Source organism: Cherax quadricarinatus, chromosome 21, assembly GCF_038502225.1.
Source record: "Cherax quadricarinatus isolate ZL_2023a chromosome 21, ASM3850222v1, whole genome shotgun sequence".
NCBI lineage: Eukaryota > Metazoa > Arthropoda > Malacostraca > Decapoda > Parastacidae > Cherax > Cherax quadricarinatus.
This window is the reverse complement of record NC_091312.1, coordinates 36737632-36759179: the sequence shown is the minus strand read 5'-3', so window position 1 is coordinate 36759179 and position 21548 is coordinate 36737632. Positions and strand designations below refer to the sequence as shown.

Here is a 21548-nt window from a genome sequence, read left to right as displayed (position 1 = left end):
CTCTAGGTAAACCTTTCACAGGTTGAGTGCGTGTTGAGTACTTGTGCATGATAAAGGTATCAGTCATGTCCCAGGGTGCGGCAGTAAGTGCTGCAAAACATGTCCCCCACTTTTAAATCTCCCTGAAGCTGACTGCACTACCACAGATGACAGCTAATCAGATATAAGCGTTATCCAAAGGACCCCAATGGAAATAAGTCACTCTGTCTGACTTTTTTGGGTTATCCTAGGTTCTCTACACATATGCTGCTATGTATGATAATTCTATGTAACTGTATTTGTGTATACCTGAATAAACTTACTTACTTACTTACTAATCCATTGTTGATACACCACATGGTGGACCCAGGCTAGGTGCTTACCCTCTCTTAATTTCCACTAATTATAACTAACCTACAATTTGATGTATATATACACATTTCCATGCAGTTTTCCATAGCGTCTAAACCTGTTATCCAAAGCAAAATTAATAAGAGTTCGAATTTTGAACATGACTGGGTTTTAGCTCATAAAACTGAAATGATAAGATTAGTTCCAAGGGCATGTGCGGCAAGCGTGCGGCGTTATCTTTATCTTTATCTTTATCTTTATCTTTATCTAATGCTGCTGTTTGTCTTTCAACTCCTCAGTCATCCTGGCCACATTATCTCAACCGGTGTTCTTATTGTGATACCTGCCGTATACACGTAAGTGACCCACTGATCAGAGCAGATCGACTGGCCCGAACCCTTGCCTGGTCCGAACCCTTGACTGGTCCGAACCCGGGACTGGTTTCAAACAGTTTCGTTGGACAATAAAGCAGACTGTAAACGGATGGGGTTGTAGGCGCCCTATAAACACAAACATTAAAAATCAGGAACGTGACGGTAAGCTGTCCAATATACAAAAAGAGTTAGAAACAGAAATACAAATAGCTAGAGCTTCATTTAAGGTTATTAATAGAATTTTCAAGAGGTTGCTAGTAGAATTGCAGTAAATCAACCATTCAAATCATTATGAAGCCCTGTGTAGTCTGTGGTCAGTCAAACAAACGGGCTTCCACATGGATAAATTGTCATTTTTGTGGAAATTGGTGTCACGCCCCTTGTGCAGATATCCCAGAACTAGCTACAAGCAGTATTAAAACAGAGAAGTGTTTTTGGGTATGCTCAAATGAGGAAAATCTGTGGACTAAAATCACAAGGGTATTAAAAGAGGACAACATCAAAGCTGCTTTCATAGAAAACCTGGAAGCTTTCTACAACAGATGGGAACATAAAATGTCTGGGCTGAATGGTACTGCCCTTGATACTGGCCATGTAGTCATAAACTGTAAGGCTGGAGGTGATGTCCTGGTAGTCAGTAAATGTGGGGCTGATAGTGCTGTCCTGGGAGACAGTAATGGTGAAGCTGGAGGTGCTGTCCTGGGAGACAGTAATGGTGAAGCTGGAGGTGCTGTCCTGGGAGACAGTAATGGTGAAGCTGGAGGTGCTGTCCTGGGAGACAGAAATGGTGAAGCTGGAGATACTGTCCTGGGAGACAGAAATGGTGAAGCTGGAGGTGCTGTCCTGGGAGACAGAAATGGTGAAGCTGGAGATACTGTCCTGGGAGACAGTAATGGTGAAGCTGGAGGTGCTGTCCTGGGAGACAGAAATGGTGAAGCTGGAGATACTGTCCTGGGAGACAGAAATGGTGAAGCTGGAGATATTGTCCAGGTAGTCGGGAATTATACGCAGGAAGGAATACATATAAATGACCTCATAGGGGACAGGAGCCATAGTAGGGAAACAAGTGTAGTCAAAGATAAGATAAAACCAATATTGCAAACTAGAAATACCGCAGGAAATAGCAAACAAGAGGACTCCAATAGCAATAGTGAGGATAAATTACCAAAAACAACTGGTGGGAGCTCCATTGTTGGTGCTAGGGAGGATAGAAGTAAGACAGGGAAACATGCACCAACAGGGAATACAGTCACAGAAACCCAAGGCAAGCGGAAACCAAGCCTGTGCACATACTATGCACTTGGTATCTGCTGGCATGGGAAATCTGGAAAAACAGATGGGACATGCAACTATGACCACCCTAGAAAATGCCATGCCCATATGAAAACAGGAAAATGCAAACTCCCTTCCTGTAAGCTTTTTCACCCTGAAATGTGTACCTCTTCAGTACAGGAAAGACTGTGCTATAACTTAAATTGCCAGGCATACCATCTAAAGGGGACAAAAAGATACAAAACATCCAGGCCATGGGAAAACCTGGGTAGCCACAGCCACTCAAGAGGGAGAGGTTTTTTAGTGCCAGGAAGGAAAAAAAACTGGCAGGAAATGGCAGAAATCGTACACCAAATCCAGTCATTCCTGGAGTGGAACCACAGTCGATGGCCTCCACTCCAAACCAACAGATACAGATACTAATGCCGGAAAAAAAATCCCCCCCCAGTACCAACAATACCACCAGTCCGATAACATTCTTCTTTGCAAATATACAGGGTCTAAAGCCAGCTACAAACAACAAAATACCTTTCATCCGTGGACTGCTTGCAGAGGCAAAGGCAATGTTCGCGGCTTTCACTGAGACCCACATAAAGGATCACTTGGACAACGAAGTATGGATCCCAGGTTACAACCTATACAGATGTGACAGAGTGAACAGGCAAAAGGGGGGGGTTGGCCTGTACATTGCAGAGTCACTTGTTTGCACAGAACTGCTTAATGCCTCAAATGACGTAGTGGAAGTTTTAGCAGTAAAGGTCGAGAACCAAAACCTAGTCATTGTGGTAGTCTACAAGCCTCCGGATGCAACATCCCAGCAATTCCAGGAACAGCTGTTAAAAATTGACCACTGTCTGGAAAATCTTCCAGCTCCTGCACCCAACATCTTGCTCCTGGGGGATTTCAACTTAAGGCACCTAAAATGGAGGAATATAGCAAATAATATTGTTGCAGTAATAACACCAGGAGGCAGCTCTGATGAAAACTCACACTCACACGAGCTTTTAAATCTCTGCACAAAATTCAATTTAAACCAGCAAATAATAGAGCCTACAAGACTGGAGAATACACTAGACCTCATCTTCACTAACAATGATGATCTGATAAGAAATGTCACCATATCAAAAACAATATACTCAGATCACAACATAATTGAGGTTCAGACATGTATGCATGGAGCCCCAGACCGACAAAATGAGACTAGTCACGAGGGAGCATTCACCAAATTCAACTTCAATAACAAAAACATAAAGTGGGACCAAGTAAACCAAGTCCTAACCGATATAAGCTGGGAAGATATACTAAGCAACACAGACCCAAACTTATGCCTAGAACAGATTAACTCGGTGGCACTCGATGTATGCACAAGGCTTATTCCTCTAAGAAAAAGGAGGAGTAGATGTAAAATAGAAAGAGACAGGCGCTCCCTTTACAGGCGACGGAAAAGAATAACAGAGCGGCTAAAAGAGGTCAATATATCTGAAATGCGCAGGGAGACACTGGTCAGAGAAATAGCAAGCATCGAACTTAAGCTAAAAGAATCCTTTAGGAGTCAGGAATCGCGGGAAGAACTAAAAGCCATAAATGAAATCGAAAGAAACCCAAAGTATTTCTTCTCCTATGCCAAATCAAAATCGAGAACAACGTCCAGTATTGGGCCCCTACTTAAACAAGATGGGTCCTACACAGATGACAGCAAGGAAATGAGTGAGCTACTCAAGTCCCAATATGACTCAGTTTTTAGCAAGCCGCTAACCAGACTGAGAGTCGAAGACCAAAATGAATTTTTTATGAGAGAGCCACAAAATTTGACTAACACAAGCCTATCCGATGTTATCCTGACGCCAAATGACTTCGAACAGGCGATAAATGACATGCCCATGCACTCTGCCCCAGGGCCAGACTCATGGAACTCTGTGTTCATCAAGAACTGCAAGAAGCCCCTATCACGAGCCTTTTCCATCCTATGGAGAGGGAGCATGGACACGGGGGTCGTCCCTCAGTTACTAAAAACAACAGACATAGCCCCACTCCACAAAGGGGGCAGTAAAGCAACAGCAAAGAACTACAGACCAATAGCACTAACATCCCATATCATAAAAATCTTTGAAAGGGTCCTAAGAAGCAAGATCACCACCCATCTAGAAACCCATCAGTTACACAACCCAGGGCAACATGGGTTTAGAACAGGTCGCTCCTGTCTGTCTCAACTACTGGATCACTACGACAAGGTCCTAAATGCACTAGAAGACAAAAAGAATGCAGATGTAATATATACAGACTTTGCAAAAGCCTTCGACAAGTGTGACCATGGCGTAATAGCGCACAAAATGCGCGCTAAAGGAATAACAGGAAAAGTCGGTCGATGGATCTATAATTTCCTCACTAACAGAACACAGAGAGTAGTCGTCAACAGAGTAAAGTCCGAGGCAGCTACGGTGAAAAGCTCTGTCCCACAAGGCACAGTACTAGCTCCCATCTTGTTCCTCATCCTCATATCCGACATAGACAAGGATGTCAGCCACAGCACCGTGTCTTCCTTTGCAGATGACACCCGAATCTGCATGACAGTGTCTTCCATTGCAGACACTGCAAGGCTCCAGGCGGACATCAACCAAATCTTTCAGTGGGCTGCAGAAAACAATATGAAGTTCAACGATGAGAAATTTCAATTACTCAGATATGGTAAACATGAGGAAATTAAATCTTCATCAGAGTACAAAACAAATTCTGGCCACAAAATAGAGCGAAACACCAACGTCAAAGACCTAGGAGTGATTATGTCGGAGGATCTCACCTTCAAGGACCATAACATTGTATCAATCGCATCTGCTAGAAAAATGACAGGATGGATAATGAGAACCTTCAAAACTAGGGAGGCCAAGCCCATGATGACACTCTTCAGGTCACTTGTTCTATCTAGGCTGGAATATTGCTGCACTCTAACAGCACCTTTCAAGGCAGGTGAAATTGCCGACCTAGAAAATGTACAGAGAACTTTCACGGCGCGCATAACGGAGATAAAACACCTCAATTACTGGGAGCGCTTGAGGTTTCTAAACCTGTATTCCCTGGAACGCAGGAGGGAGAGATACATGATTATATACACCTGGAAAATCCTAGAGGGACTAGTACCAAACTTGCACACGAAAATCACTCACTACGAAAGCAAAAGACTTGGCAGACGATGCACCATCCCCCCAATGAAAAGCAGGGGTGTCACTAGCACGTTAAGAGACCATACAATAAGTGTCAGGGGCCCGAGACTGTTCAACTGCCTCCCAGCACACATAAGGGGGATTACCAACAGACCCCTGGCAGTCTTCAAGCTGGCACTGGACAAGCACCTAAAGTCAGTTCCTGATCAGCCGGGCTGTGGCTCGTACGTTGGTTTGCGTGCAGCCAGCAGCAACAGCCTGGTTGATCAGGCGCTGATCCACCAGGAGGCCTGGTCACAGACCGGGCCGCGGGGGCGTTGACCCCCGAAACTCTCTCCAGGTAAACTCCAGGTAATTCCCTGTGCAGTACCGAGGATCTGGTGTAAGGTAACATTTCGATTGTTTGAGTGTTAGTTTGTCAGGATTAATTAAGGATTGCAGGTGTGTTATTATAACTGCAATTCACCTGGACATTATCAAGGAAACTTTAATGCAAACAATATTTATGGATAAAAGTAAACACAGTTTGTAAACACCGAGAAATACACAGTTCTCTGTGTACCTACACTGAGAAATACACAGTTCTCTGTGTACCTACACTGAGAAATACACAGTTCTCTGTGTACCTACACTGAGAAATAAACAGTTCTCTGTGTACGTACGCTGAGAATATACAGTTCTCTGTATAAAGAATAAAAGAATAAAGATTTTATTTATTTGCAAAGGTTACAATGTGTAATTATAATATTGATTTAAGTACAAAGAAAGCCACTATCATGCCAGGGAATTTCGGGCACTGAGAAATAGTTCCCTGTGTACATATAATGAGAGAATATAGTCCTCTGTGTACCTAGAATGAGAAATACACAGTCCTCTGTATATACACAATGATAAATACACAGGTCAGTGTGTACATACCTGATGCTTAAGCGCCTCCGTATCTCAGGTCAAACTAAAATCGTCCCTCGGCTTTTTAATCGAGTAATATAGTTTCGGAATATTTTTATTTTGGTGCTAATTTACTGAACTACTCTGATAACAGTTAATCATTAGTTTTCTAAATCAAATTGTAAACTGATTCTATTAGTGTAGAAGGTAAACGTTACTACAGTATGACGTAAACTACTAGAGATGGCTTAGAGTCAACTGAGTTTACCTAGGTGTAGTGTGGATTTTTTTTAACGTTGGTAAAATTTCGAGGCATAAATTGATAAATAAGTTACTTTATTCCATTAAATAAAAATGCATTTGTGAAACTCAAGGAACGTTCTCATTCCTTGACATTCTAATTGACCATATTGACGGCCATGTTGACAGCCATGTTGATGGCTAGTATTAAGGCCGCAGTGCATAGAAACGTACACACGGACACATGAATAAACATCTCGTATATATGCGCTCGCGGAAATATAAACACATATGCAGTTTAATGTGATCCTTTATTGACAACGTTTCGCCCACACAGTGAGCTTTTTCAAGTCACAAACAGATCTGGTTTAGAAAGACACGTAAGCAAACACTATGACATATTTATTAGGAAACGTTTCGGTCCTGGGACCTTGATCACTTCTAACATACAGAGGTAGAAAGGCATTATATATATAGGCGGAGAGTGAGGTGTCACGCACGTGACCTGAGGAATGTCATAAGAACATAAGAACATAAGAATGGAGGAACACTGTAGAAGGCCTACTGGCCCATGCGAGGCAGGTAATTATCAAAACAACCTCTGCCTATATATATAATGCTTTTCTACCTCTGTATGTTAGAAGTGATCAAGGTCCCAGGACCGAAACGTTTTCTAATAAATATGTCATAGTGTTTGCTTACGTGTCTTTCTAAACCAACTTGTCGGTATTTATTACCAAGGTTTATACCACAAACAGATTTACCTGGGGTGGAAGGTACGTGAGTATTTATAGTCAGGTTCAGAATGTTGAGGTCAGGTGGAGAATGCTGCATCTGATGATCTACCGAGTGGGGTTATAGAGTCTAAAATCTTGGGTAACTTGGAAGGGAGATTGGATAAGTTTGTGAGCAGACCTGCAGTGTTCTTCCATTCCTATGTTCTTATGTGGGATAGCAATGAAGAAGTTTCTTGGCAAGTGGTTCAGCTATGTTATAGAAGCCATTGTTCTGGTTGAACAATTGCTCGTTATGTGCATTTACAGAGATGCATGCATATTTTATTGTATATATTGTATACACTGATTAGGCTAAGTAGGTTTGTCAAGAGGCATGACAAGTGTTTCCTGACGCGAGTCTTAGTCATATGATGACCCGCAGCTGGAGCTCTTGGTCATCTGGTAGAGGCCTTCCGCTGGCTTATCCCTCAACCCCTTTAAAAATTCTGGGTATGGCTATAACTATTAGAGATATCCAGTGAGAGGTACGCATATCTCAGTGCAGATACACCGAGAGGAGTGTATTTCTGAGTGTATATACACCTGAGAGATTAATACTTATTTTTGGTAGTAAAACCTATCGACAGCTACAGTCAATAGGCTTTACTTTAAACTATTGCCAATAATTCTAAAGACATTTTTATGCGGTGAGCCTTTTTACATTTTATGAGGTGATATCTAATTCTTGATAGGATGGACCGGTACGTCAGGAAAAGGTCACTGACAAGTGGCCAAAAAAGTTCACTTTATGCCACATCATGTGACTGATACCTGAAGCAGCAGAAACTTTCCCGTTTCTCCTGACCCCCCCCCCCCAAAAAAAAAAAAAAACACCATGACCAAGTCTTAAATATGCTTTACAATTCTGAGAACATATCGTGTACATCACCCAGTTTATTTATATGATAATATTCAAGAATACATAATGTTATCAGTGACATTAGTCTCAAATATATAATTTCAAGGGCTCATGTTACTGCCATTACATATTTCTACGTAATCCAGGCATCTATATCTAACGATTTTAGTTATTAAAATAAAGACCTTATGCCAGAGGCATACATCCAGAGTACATAAACAGTAACACTCAGCAGATTAATAGTTTATACCCAGTTCAGGCTGAGTATAAGGCAAACACCGAGGACATTTTCCTCATATAAATGTCCTAATTCATCGTAATATATACGTGGCTTCAAGTACTCAGCCAGGGTGTCAGCCAGGACACAGCCAGGGTGTCAGCCAGGACACAGCCAGGGTGTCAGCCAGGACACAGCCAGGGTGTCAGCCAGGACACAGCCAGGGTGTCAGCCAGGACACAGCCAGGGTGTCAGCCAGGACACAGCCAGGGTGTCAGCCAGGACACAGCCAGGGTGTCATCCAGGACACAGCCAGGGTGTCATCCAGAGTGTCAACCAAGACACACGTAAGCTCCTTTCTTCCTCGCAGTAATGTTAAGGTCAAGTCTGTGCTCGTGAAATTTCTCTGTAGATGTCTGAAAAAGCTTGTATATTCTGAAAGAATATAATCATATACCTGACTCTACCTACAATATAGATTTATATATCTGCACCTAGTCTGTTAAGTATGTACCCTTCAAGAGTAAGTAATTATCAAGGGTAAGAAATTAGAGATACCATCCTCCTCGTTCAATCGATTCTGATTGCCTACTGTTTCTAAGGCGCTGCATGACTCCTGCTGGTTTAGCGCTTACCCACGACGGTAATTTAAGTGGATAGATTTTTGAATCTCGCCTAACTGTACTAGTTTGGTTACAGTATTACAGCGACATTATTATACCGTATATGAAAAAGACCATTTTATTTTGAAAACAATCTGGGTGACTATCACTGAGATCAAAGACGCTAAGATCATGGTGACGCTGGTGTCTATCTGCCCAGATCCGTCCACATGACGCTGCTGTCTATCTGCCCAGATCAGGTCACCTGACGACACTGCTGTCTATTGACCCAGATTAGTCTACGTGATGACGCTACTGTCGATCGACCCGGATGAGGTCACTTGATGACGTTGCTGTCTATCAGCCCAGACAGACACTCCATGATGCTGCAAAAAAAAATTGCCCTTGTAAATTTTCAAAGAGAGAGAGAGACCTCACAGGTATGGACTGCAATTTATCCTACAAAAACAATTTATCTTCTTCAACAAAACTCTCGTGTCATTTAAGAACTAAAAGCCAAGCCGACCAAGACAAGTTTTCAAGTCTAATTACCTGGTCCAAGATTTCTTTATACATTAACCTCATCCGCACTTTCTTCTTCACATTTGGGCACATTCAAAACTTTTTGCCTCGACCGCAGCCCTATCATGTCCGGGATCCCCAGCCACAATTTCCTGTTATTCAGAGATATAACAGAGGCAGTGGAAGCGTAATTTAGCACAGCTCAACATCGCCCCACGTCATCGAAGATGTTTAAATCTCCAGAGTAGATTATTTATAATTTATGTGGGAGAGCAAACTAATATAGATTGTTCTATATTTATAGGAGAGTAAAGTATTGTGGATTATAGTGCTAGGTGAGGTGAAGACTCGAGCCCCCGTCCGGTAATCCCTGAAAAAACACGCTGCTATACAAATTAATGCACAGGTCTTGAGAACGCTCGCGTTGCGACGCAGTCTTCTCCATAGAACAAAAAGGCACAATACCGGGACTACAACAGTAATTTGTAAATGGTCTAAGTCGGACTGTAACGTTGTTGTAAGCTCCTCTCTCTTCTATGTGAGGGAGATTTGTGTAATTTTTCCTGTTTGTCGTAGTCTACTGTGAGTGTAAATTGTCGACACCATAGTCTACCGTGAATGCGACTTGTCGACACTCATCTAGGGAGGTGCCTTCAGGCCGTCGGGCAGTTTTCCGCGCGCTCTCAAAAAAAATCGAAAAATTATGGAAATTGAGTTATTTATACCGAAAAATAGCTTAACTCTTTGGCAACACAATGGTACCAGAAACAACGTTCTACGACGTTTCTACAAGAAATTATAGTCATTTATATCAGGTATGGTGACGGTGATGTGAGTAGCGAGTCTGCTCACAGCCCATATATATTTTGGAATTTTTTCCTTGTTTTTATTGTTTTTTCTTGCATTATTCTTTCTAATATAATAACTGACTATTTGGCATCATAAAACAGTAGGTGGAGATTATCAGGAACCATCTGGGAACACTCGGCAGTATTCCCGCTCCAGAGAGCCAGGAGAAATCACTTCATTATTACGCTTATATCAGCTTATATATCAACTCTACGGCTTATTTATCTATCAGAATTGATCTAATATGATATAATAAACACTATAAATAACATACAAACATGTTATATACTCTAGACTGAATAAAATAAGCCATAATATGGCGAGAGACCATCGGGAATATTTCGATGTAAATGAGTGAATCCTCTCATGTCGTATTCTTTGGTCTCTGAGTAAGAGAAAACGATGTTTTGAACATCAGTTTACTAAGAAATACACCCAAACAAACGCGATTTTCGCGAAAAAAAAAAAAAATCGAGAAGGCGGGTCGGCTGGCGTTCCAGGCCAATATCTCGGAAGTAACTTATTCACCTAATGTAAATAATTCTTTCTTTATTACTTAATTAAATGGAATAACATTCACAGAAATTGTAAAATAATGATTTCTCTATTTACTGGTGGTATATTTTGGGAAATATTCCAATTATTTTGAGATTTATGTGGGAGTAAAGGGCAGATATTTTGCAACATTCCAAGAACTAACAAACTTTATTTTTTTGTGAAATAAAGATGAGACATTTAGAGGACATTATACTTTTAGAAAGTCGTATTAACATTGTTCTCTCGGCACCAAGTGTCCAAACAACCTTACGTCGTCCCATATAGGAATAAATTTTTACACAAGGGCATTTTCAGTAAATCATTCTTTTCTCAGTTGTTGTTTGAGGTATATTTCTGATAAATATTTTCAAGAAAGAGTGAAAACACTTTGTATTGTGCACCAAAACTGGAGGAAATCGGACGGTAAACAAACGAGCTACAGTTTTTTGACCGACGGCCCCCTTCATGCCGGTGAGGAAGGAGGGTGGTTCTTGATCGAAGGAACTGGAGTTATTCCTTCCCTTGGATCGAACTTGAATGCCTCCCATTCCACAGACACATGAAACGTGTAATACACGAACAACACAATGCTTGATGCCTGCAACACAAGCAACACAATGCTTGATGCCTGCAACACAAGCAAAACAATTCTTGATGCTTGTAACACAGGCAACACAACAGTTCATGATGCTTGTAAAATCTTTTACTTTGTAAATCTTACAAATGTTATTGTGTTTATTGTATAACATTGCATTAAATTATCTCTAAACTGATCTCCAGTGAATGTTATTGGAATTAATCTTCATGGTCATTCCAATATAAATTCCTGATTGCTAAGTAATTTGATGCAATTAACACAACTGAGTTGGGTAAGGTTAAGTTAGGTTATTAGGCTAGGCAAAACTACATAAGGTTAGGTGAGGCTATAGTAGATTAGGATAGATTAAGTTAGGTTAGGTTATTTGGCAAGGCAGAACTACGTGAAGTTAGATTAGGTTATATTTGGTCAAGATAGGTTAGATTAAGTTATCAAGTAAGTTCCGATACAAAATGAAAAAGACAAAATTTCCATAACTATTTTCCTGGGAAGCAAATAGTCAGTTGATTTTCAATTTTCCTAACCTGTCAATGTTCCACCAGACTTCAGCTTCACAAGATGCAGATTGAAGTCTCTAAGGGAAACTGTGGAGAAATTTTCTCCAGGAGGGGGATATCAGCCCCTTCAGCCCTTTTCAGCCCTGAGGGACCCAGCCCTCTCAGAAAGGGCAAGAATCTTGTTTACTTCCACATCAAGTAATTACAAACAGATGTTTAACCAGCGTGTACCAGTTACGGGTCATGCGACTCCTTGCAAGAGACCAGTGTTGCAAATACTGTAGTTTAATGAAATCAATCAATCTCTTACCTTAGCAGAACAATTAAGGAAAATCCTGCACCCACTTTATTACCATGTTAAGATAGTGTACATTGTTGTCTATGCCCAGACAGTAAGAATCAAGCATTCTGCTTTGTTTCCTGGTGGAAGTTTAGCAAGCAGGGGAAATATGCTATGTCAGATTTTTCTTTGTATCTGGGGGCAAGCGAAGTGCGGCGAGGGACGTTCTTAGCTTAGATTGCTTTTGACCCTGCCAAGGGACACATTGACGCCGGGATAATGAACAAAGAACACTGATCCGTGCGTTTTTGTGCATAAAAGTATCTCAAAGAACACAGCAGAAGTGTGATCAGCTTCTGTAGTGATAAGACAGTGATTAATAAACAATACTTGATGAACAGTGTGTAACAACAAGTGTTGCGATCCTGACGGAGTGTTGTGCGACATTCTTCAAAGAACACGTCTACTTCAATCAAGACACTGATACCTGGGTTATTAATAAGGGTAAGTATACTATGACGTATTGTAGTTCAATTGACTGCGCAGTTGAGAACCAAGATACGATCTAGTAACTTACATAAACCCGGTCATAGGCGGGCTTTTTAGCCCAGCACAAGTAAGTATAAGGATTTAGTCAGTATTCAGGGATGGCTGTGTAGGCGAGAGCTGTCTTTCAGTCCATTATTTACTCTTTGACTTACCTTGTATCATTTCCCTAAAAGAAACAAAATGTAACGGAAGTTGCAGAAATTTATTTTCTTTATTCGGAACTGTTCCTAAGCTCGTCTTCAGTTTATATATTCTACAAATAAATTATGAGTTATAGATTCAAGCAGCAGTAAGAAAAAATGCAAGTAAGCCAATGGTAGCGGTACATCAATTCACATTTTATTGATTTTTTTAAACATTTAATATTTGCAAAATGATATTTTAACAATTTGTGACTGTTATAAATTTTGTTGATTTATAACGGTGCACATTAACAAATAATTTATGTTTGCAAATAAAATTTAAAAAATTAATATTTCAGAAAGAGAAAATATTAAAATGCTGTGGACGTGGGATAAGACTGAGGTGGTGGTGTTGTGGGGGCTGGTGAGCGCCATGACAGCAACGGTTCTCAGTGTTGTCACTGACTACTGCTGCTGCAGCCTCTTTCTCTCTCTGTGGGCCGTCTCTTCTACTGCCTACATTATCTCCGCTTCCCTACAGGTACCTAAGTTTCAAGGCTTTCTTAGACACGACAGGAGTAATTAATGGAGGTGCTTGTTAATTCTATCTTAATGGAGGTGCTTGTTAATTCTATCTTATGCCACTCTGAAGATGATGTTCTTGGGTGATACTTGTAGAATTATTTATTGGTTAAAATTCCGTAAGGAAAGTTGATGTGTGATTATAAGTATGCAGCAACTTGAATCATACAGGATTTGTACCATCCTCATAGACACATTTCCACTCTGGCAATACTAGTTTGATACTGGCCACGAGGACTAATTTCTCTCGTGCTGTGCACATTATTCTGAGGCTCGAGATTTATGTGTACAATCTTACAGATGTCAGTGATTAGTAGCTTGTGCGTGCTGGAAGGTAAGATCATTTCCTTTTCACCTCCCACACCCTTACGGACGCCTCACTCGTGTAGGAGCCTGTTCATGAATGTTTCCACATTATCCTAACTTTAATCACTGCTTCAACCCTTGTAAAAAAAAATCTTATTCATTGGGGATGAACACTTTGCTATAAGTAATGTTTTCATTAGTCCAATAAAATTCTTGCGTGTTATTGAAAAGCTTAGAAAAACTAACTGCCAGGGCCCACGAAAACCTGTCTTACCTACGTCACATACAAAAGCGAGGAAGGAGTCTTGAGTGTTCTCAGAAGATTGATCAATATATTACTTCAATACTTAACTTATTATAAAAACATACATGAAAATTCCTAAGAAAATTTGTTTTACGAAATACGATGATGGTTGAAGAATCCTGGCTATTTCAGACAGTAACTGCAACAATTTATTCCTCATGCATCTGTGTCTCAACAGTTAACATTCTCAACTCACCTGTGTATACGCAATCACAACTTAATGATTACAAGTATGTAATTATAATCAGATATAGCTATGTAATTCCAGGCATCATAGAGGAACTGCCAAGAACACACAAATTTTTCGACTGAGAAGTCGAGCCAATGAGGCCAGATATGGTCTTCACACTAAATTATGCAGTTATAGGATAAATTTTCAATTCAGTAGAATCAGATGACATATCACCATGAGTTATGTGCAGAATAATGGAAACTGGAAATTTTTCCACTGATTTTCAAAAAGATGAGAGTGAAGATGCCTTAAAATAAAGGAATCTAACTGACTTATGTGGTAGGCAAATCACTAGCCAAAGCTTATAAAAAAGTGACTTGCCTGCAGAGATAAATGTCAAAATAAGCAATAAACAGTTTGGTTTCGATTCAGAAAGATCTTTTTTTTTTCTTACTTGCTGAGTTGTTATGACAGGGTCACGAAAGCAATACAGGAAAGAAAAGTATGAGTTATCTTTCTCCTTAGATTTTACAAAGCCTTTTCAACAGTTTCCATAAGTACATGTATATTAAACTAGAGAATGCAAAATGAGAGAAGGAATCTAGGGAGATATGGTAAAAGAAAAAACTATTGGACAGAGTCTTCTGTGGGTTGACAGAGGAAACAGTGCTACCATGGAACGCGGGATGCTGTGGGACAGAGGAAACAGTGCTATCATGGAACGCGGGATGCTGTGGGACAGAGGAAACAGTGCTATCATGGAACGCGGGATGCTGTGGGACAGAGGAAACAGTGCTACCATGGAATGCGGGATGCTGTGGGACAGAGGAAACAGTGCTATCATGGGATACTGTGGGTCATCACAAGGATCACTTTGCATCACACACGGCATATAATACAAATAAATATATGATTTTTCGCTCACCACGATCTTCGTCAACCAAAACAAGAGTTATGAAAAACTTACATACCCACAGTAGGTTGAAGGACAGGTGGAGTATAGTCAGGGCGCACAAGCGGGTGCTCCAAAAAAATAATGTCTGGTCTTGTATTGTCCACTAAAGATCAGTTTGACTAAAACTTTGGAGATGCTAAAATTCTCAGTGTTTTGTACAGTTGTATTACCACGACTGACATCTGCTGTAGGGGTTGTGCTAAAGGTTATCTGGGAGAGACTGCCAAGGATTTACACACTCGTGCTAATGAACAAAAATATACCTGCCTTACTGATATTAACAATGTTGTGGTATAAGGATAGCAACGAAATGAAATGGAGAGAGGCTAAATTCAACTTTAAATGGAAGATCTATATAGATGTCTAGTTTAGAATCAGTCTTTGGTAATACAGTTGTACAGAACAATGAAAATTTTAGCATCTTCAAAGTTTCAGTCAAGTTGATCTTAGGTTGCCAAGACGCGGCTGTCAGGTGAAGTCAATATTATTTTTTGGTACATCTGCTAGGTGCACCTCACCTACACTACACTTGCCCTCCTTTCTGCCGTATATATATGTGTGTTTCACCTAACTGCTTTGGAGTAATAAAACTCCTGGTGAGAAAACGAGTCCTAATAAAACTTTCCTAGCATTTACATATGTGTATTTTATTCAAGAATCAGTGTCATCATAGGTCAGGGTTACCAGAATGGGATGCCACAAGAATCAGTGCCATCATGGGTCAGAACCACCAGAATGGGGTTCTACAATAATCAGTGTCAACATTGGTTAGGGCCACCAGAATGGGGTGACAAGAATCAGTGACGCCTCCGATAAAATATCTAATAAATATTTTTTATTTTCCAGAGGGAATCGAAAGCAATATAAACATATTTGAAGATAAAATATTTTGTAAAATAGAAAAAAACATGAAATATTGGCAAAACGTTTAAAAGACTTTAATAGACTAAGTGGAGTAAAAACTTCATGGAGAATATAAATCCAGAAATGTATCACGTAGTGGAAATGTGTGAAAGTAAATACATACAATGGGAAGTTTATATATTGAATTTTACGACTATATGAAGGCTACGTACAGTAAACGCATTGTTTACAACCTTTTTCGAACGACAAGTAAATACTCAAAATATTATATTTTAAGAAAATGTGTTTGTATTTCCTTGAGAGCAATAGTTGATTTTTGGGGTCGTCGTTACAGGTACACAACAGCGGTCGCGCCGTGCTGGTGACTGGCTGTGACTCTGGTTTTGGCTTGGCTCTAGCTCTCCACCTGCACAAGCTTGTAAGACATAGTTCACCTGCATTTTATGTATATATAAACATAAAAACATTTTAAGTTTTAAATTATTTTCATCTTAGGAGATCCTGAGATTACGATACAAACTTTTTAGGAGTATCAGTTAGCCAAGTTCTCTCATTCTCAGGGATTTCGAGTGTTTGCTGGGTGTCTTCAGATTAAGGGAACAGGAGCAGAGAAGCTTCGGAGTGAGGGGTCAAAACGTCTTCACGTTCTGCAGATGGACGTGACCTCCCAGAAACAGATTGACAACGCTCTCAAAGAGGTCAAGAAACTCCTGGAAAAAGGAGGTAGGGTAGGATCGTATGTATGAGTGTTGCCTAACTGATTATTACTGTGCTGGCAGCAGAGGCGCTGTTGATCACTGTCAGGATTATTTTGATTTAATTAATGTTGTCCAACAAATTTTAAATATCATCTTGAATTTACATATGAATATTAATTTTGTTCATTGTATTTCTGCTCCGACCTTTCAGCAATGATTACTTGATTCTCCGTCTTTCTCTTTCTCTCTCTCTCTCAACTTTTTCTGATTTATCTTTCAAATTCTAAGAGAAATATTTAAACTCAGAGAAAATGTTAAAAACGGAGGTTTTAATAAAGGAACGGAACACTGGGTATCACTCCGTCTCTAGGTGAATCCAAGTGGCAAAAGTTAAAAAAACAACGCGCATGATGCCAACACTTTTTTCTTACACTGTCGGTCAGTGCAAGTCGACCTGCAGTCGAGGTCGAGTCGCTTCCTAACAAGTGTTGCAGTAAATCATTTATCCAAGCACTTTGTTCTAGGCAGAATTTCACGGAGTGTGATCATGTGCCGTCAGGTTTTGCTGGACAATAACATAAACACTCGCTGGCTGGCGGAGTGTTTACTTGTACGTACGTACGTAGCGAGATTCCGGTCGTCTCTGCAGGTTATAAATAATCATAACAATGGTGCTTGTTGAAGTGTCTGATGTTACTGGAGACAAGGACGGGAAAAAGGATTGTTGAATTTATATTAAAAGATGATTAAATTTAATGAAGTAAGCAACAAAAGAGGCGAGGGAACATAAAAGACTGTTGAAAGGTTCCATTCGACGCGAATGCATGCACGCACGCACGCACTCCTGCACACACACACGCATGCACGCTCACGCAAACAAGCACAGACACACAGAGTGAGTTAGATTTGAATATATTCATAAAAAAATAACTTCTGTTCAGTCAGTCCGTTCCTATTACTGTTATTCCTCCGAATAATCATTAGACTGTACGTGTATTGTATGTACACCAGCAATTAACATTTCAGAGTATAATAAGCCGTTAGATTGGGCTAGGTTAGATTAAGCTAGGTTAAACTAGACTAAGTAAATTTAGCGTAGGTTAGCGCTGGTGAGGGGCTTTTGATCTTGGGAACTGAATCTGTGCTCTAGTTCCCGGAACTGAGCCTGAATGCCTTCCATCCCCTCACCCCACTACAGGCGCTGTATAATCCCTACGGGTTTAGCGTTCCCCCATGATTATAATAATAGCGTAGGTTAGGTTAGGCTAATGAAAGTTAGCTTTGGGTAGGTTACGCAGAATTAAGGTATTTTAGGTTAGGGTACGTTATACAAACTTAGGTTAGCTTAGTGTAAGTTAGGTTGAGTTATATTAGGCTAGGTTAGGTTAGACAAAATAAGGGTAATCTATGCTAGGCTGGGATAAGTTAGGAAGGTAGGATACGTTAGGACAGGGTAGGTTGTGTTAGGTTAAATTAGGGTAGGTTAGGTAAGGTTAGGGTACATCAGGCAAGATTAGATAAGCTTAAGTTGGGGTATGTCTGGTTAGGGTAGGTCACAGATGAGGGTAAGTTAGGCTAGATTAAGGTAAGATACGTTAGAGTAAGTTAAGTTAGGACAACTTAGATGACGTTACTAATAATATTCTGTAAAACCTCTGTCTGGCACATATAATAATTTATTCGTGATGAAGCTCAGTAATCTCTCTCATCTGCATAATATGATGGCCACTCAAATACCTTCTCTTGATTGCTTCTCTAGGTAAAAAAAAATACAACGTGGTAAGCACCGTGCACAGTGCTGCGTGGAGAACACCGTGCATAACGTGGTAAGCACCGTGCACAGTGCTACGTGGAGAACACCGTGCATAACGTGGTAAGCACCGTGCACAATGCACTGTACACAGTGCAACTCCATCTTATCAGAAATCCTTCAAAAAATTCATCAGGTTTGAATGACGTGAAATCAGAATGGGAACCGGTCACTAGTGGCGTTCCACAGGGATCATTGTTGGGCACTTGTTGTTTATAATATGCATAATGGACCTTGACAGAATAAGCAGCGACGTGAATGAAATTTGCTGAGGCCACAAAAACTGGTAGAAGAATGGGTTCAAAAGAGGATAGCACTGAGCTTCAGGAAGCTTTGAACAAGCTAATGTCCTGTGCCGAAAAGTGACAGTTGCAGTTTAATGCGAAAGAAATGAAAATTGCCTTCTCACCTATTAACTAGGTTATGTAGAGCTTAATCACGGCAATATAAACACAAATGCAGTATAATGTGATCCTTTATTGACTACGTTTCGCCCACACAGTGGGCTTTTTCAAGTCACAAACAGAACTACCTGGGGTGGAAGGAACGCGAGTATTTATAGTCCGGCTGAGGTCAGGTGAAGAATGCTGCATCTGATGATGTACCGAGTTGGGTTGTAGAGTCTAAAAACTTGGGTAGCTTGGAAAGGAGACTGGACAAGTTGGTGAGCAGACCTTCTACAGTGTTCTTATGTGGGATAGCGATGAAGAAGTTTCTTGGCAAGTGGTTCAGCTATGTTATAGAAGCCACTATTCTGGTTGAAGTTGTCGGATATAGAAATAAGTGATGATTCCAGGATTCTTCGGTATTGAGTGTTGTCTTCTGTGGCGATAAGTCTTGAGTTTCTGTAGTTTATCAAGTGGTTATCAAGTGGAAACTTCTTCATCGCTATCCCACATAAGAACACTGTAGAAGGTCTGCTCACCAACTTGTCCAGTCTCCTTTCCAAGCTACCCAAGTTTTTAGACTCTACAACCCAACTCGGTACATCATCAGATGCAGCATTCTTCACCTGACCTCAGCCGGACTATAAATACTCGCGTTCCTTCCACCCCAGGTAGTTCTGTTTGTGACTTGAAAAAGCCCACTGTGTGGGCGAAACGTAGTCAATAAAGGATCACATTATACTGCATTTGTGTTTATATTGCCATTGTGTCGGTATTTTATACCATTTATTTCCAGAGCTTAATCACACAGAACGTGAACTAGACTTGGCCATCAAGGTAAGCAGGAATCTGAAGACAAGGCAGTAGTGCCTAAGTGTGTGTGTAATAGGACTAATACTGCCTGGATTTATATCGAAAGTACAAGTAACAGGAGTCCAAAGATCATTCTATAGATCTACTCGTCATTAGTAAGGCCTCACATGGATATAAATGTATTAGAATACCTAGAAATTTGGCTGTCGAGCCGAAAAATTAAACCTACACTGTATAATTTATTGAGCAAATTTTTATTTAAAACCTACGAAACTTCAAAAATATGTGCTCTGTATGTGAACATTTTTGGTCACGGCTTCTTTGGCCAGAGTAACTTAAGTACTTTCAGTAGACGCGCCCAGAAACCTCCGTCGTAGTGTTCAGGTGAAGACAAGCCTAGACAATACCCACACTCGGAGGGGTTCTTGCTCTGCTCGTGAGACAACCGGATGTGCTGCCTCAAAACAAGATTCATTATCCACTTGGAGTCTCAGGAACTTCATCTGTTCTTCAGCAAAGAACGGATGAAGTTTTCCTCCAAAAAGAGAGATAAGTTACAGTGACTGATCTCATCTTTCTTGCACAGATCTGGAGCGGTGTCTTCCCATTTGCATCTTCTGATGAACCAACTTGGTTCATCTGCTCGCAGCTCTTCCAATAACAGTTTCAGCTTGAACTACACTTTCCCGAATGCATGAAGCATATTTTTTTTTTCCTGCATGGAGAGGCTAAGCATGTTGAAAAGTTAAAATATGGGGGCTGTGTAGTAGAATAAAATCACCCAACTTCTCAGTCTTAACTTTATCGTCCACGAAAAATATTTGCTGCTCCTCTTCCAGTTTGAGGACGGATGTTCAGTAAATAGCAGTGCAGCCGTAATGAGCCAGTTAGTTCACCACTGGCTCTCTCTTGGTTCCTCCCAGTCTTGACTCGTCACCCCTGTTGAAAATCAGTGATTCTGTATCTGTCATACATACGAGTAAAACTTGTGTGTATTTATGATCAGTTTGTTGCTTTCAGTGAAATTAACAGGAGACCATATCCATGGCGAGCGATGTACGTAGAGTTTCTTTTCAAGATTGATGGACTGATTACATCGACTCAAGGCTGAGGGACTGATTACCTAAAACTCCTCCTGTTTTTCACGATTCTCCTTTGTATGGACTAATGAAGCCAGTGTGTGGCGAAACGTTTCCTCATTAAAGATACCCAAGTGTTGCACATGTGTTTAATTTATCAACGTAGAGTTTCACAAGTGCCAAGTTTATTATGCTTGTATACATGTGAGAGCCAGTAATTTAGTACAGGGCTGATGTTAATTGTCTGAGCAATTTTCTTGGCGATAATGTGAGAACGCCACTTCGAATCGTCTTCAAACCTTCAGCATCGGCGTATATTTATTACTGGAAAAGTCAGATTGATATTGGTCTATGTAGTCTTAAATCTATACAGTTTATACTTGCAAATTTTGTAGTGGTTTGCATGCAGTGGCTTTAAAACACCTCTTCAGATTGGCCTAAAATTTTCAGCACAGAATTATCCTACTTAGGAGAAAGATGGATTTGTTATTGAATAATATAAATTCCATTTTTATCAGCAAAATTGTAAGGATATTTTTTTCCTGTGCGATAAATTGATAATGTCTTCTCTGATCAGCTTCAGATTGTCTTTGCTGGTGTATTTAAATCGAATGAGGAAAATACACCAGGAAAAAATAGTATTAGTGGACAGTATAATTCCCAATTTGCCCATTTTATTCAACTGGAATACTGGTTTCTTTGTGATAATTGGAGAATGCCTCTACTGATCGGCTTCCAACCTTCGAATTATTACAGCTCCTGGCCCTCTTATTAATGTTGAGTTACAGCTGAGTCGTCTGTAGATTTTATCCTTCGTGTGCTTGGCTTTAAGTGTGTTGAGTTAAACTCCTGGTTCTCTTGAAGGGAATATTATTACATTAATGGGGAACGCTTAACCCGTAGGGGTCA

The 21548-nt window shown here is 40.4% G+C and overlaps 1 protein-coding gene across 2 annotated transcripts in view; it reads left to right on the top strand.

Moving 5' to 3' along the window:
- The first annotated feature begins 539 nt into the window (after nt 1-539).
- Nucleotides 540-21548, top strand: part of LOC128689022 (D-beta-hydroxybutyrate dehydrogenase, mitochondrial-like) — a 199000-nt gene continuing 177991 nt past the window's right edge. The window contains exons 1-4 of one of the 2 annotated variants that reach the window (XM_070087386.1): nt 540-689; nt 5490-5516; nt 16188-16271; nt 16414-16576. In XM_070087386.1, coding sequence (XP_069943487.1) covers nt 543-689; nt 5490-5516; nt 16188-16271; nt 16414-16576 — 421 coding nt within the window. In that variant the 5' untranslated portion in view covers nt 540-542. The remainder of the gene's footprint in view (nt 690-5489; nt 5517-16187; nt 16272-16413; nt 16577-21548) is intronic. The other variant, XM_070087387.1, reaches the window with a different exon arrangement.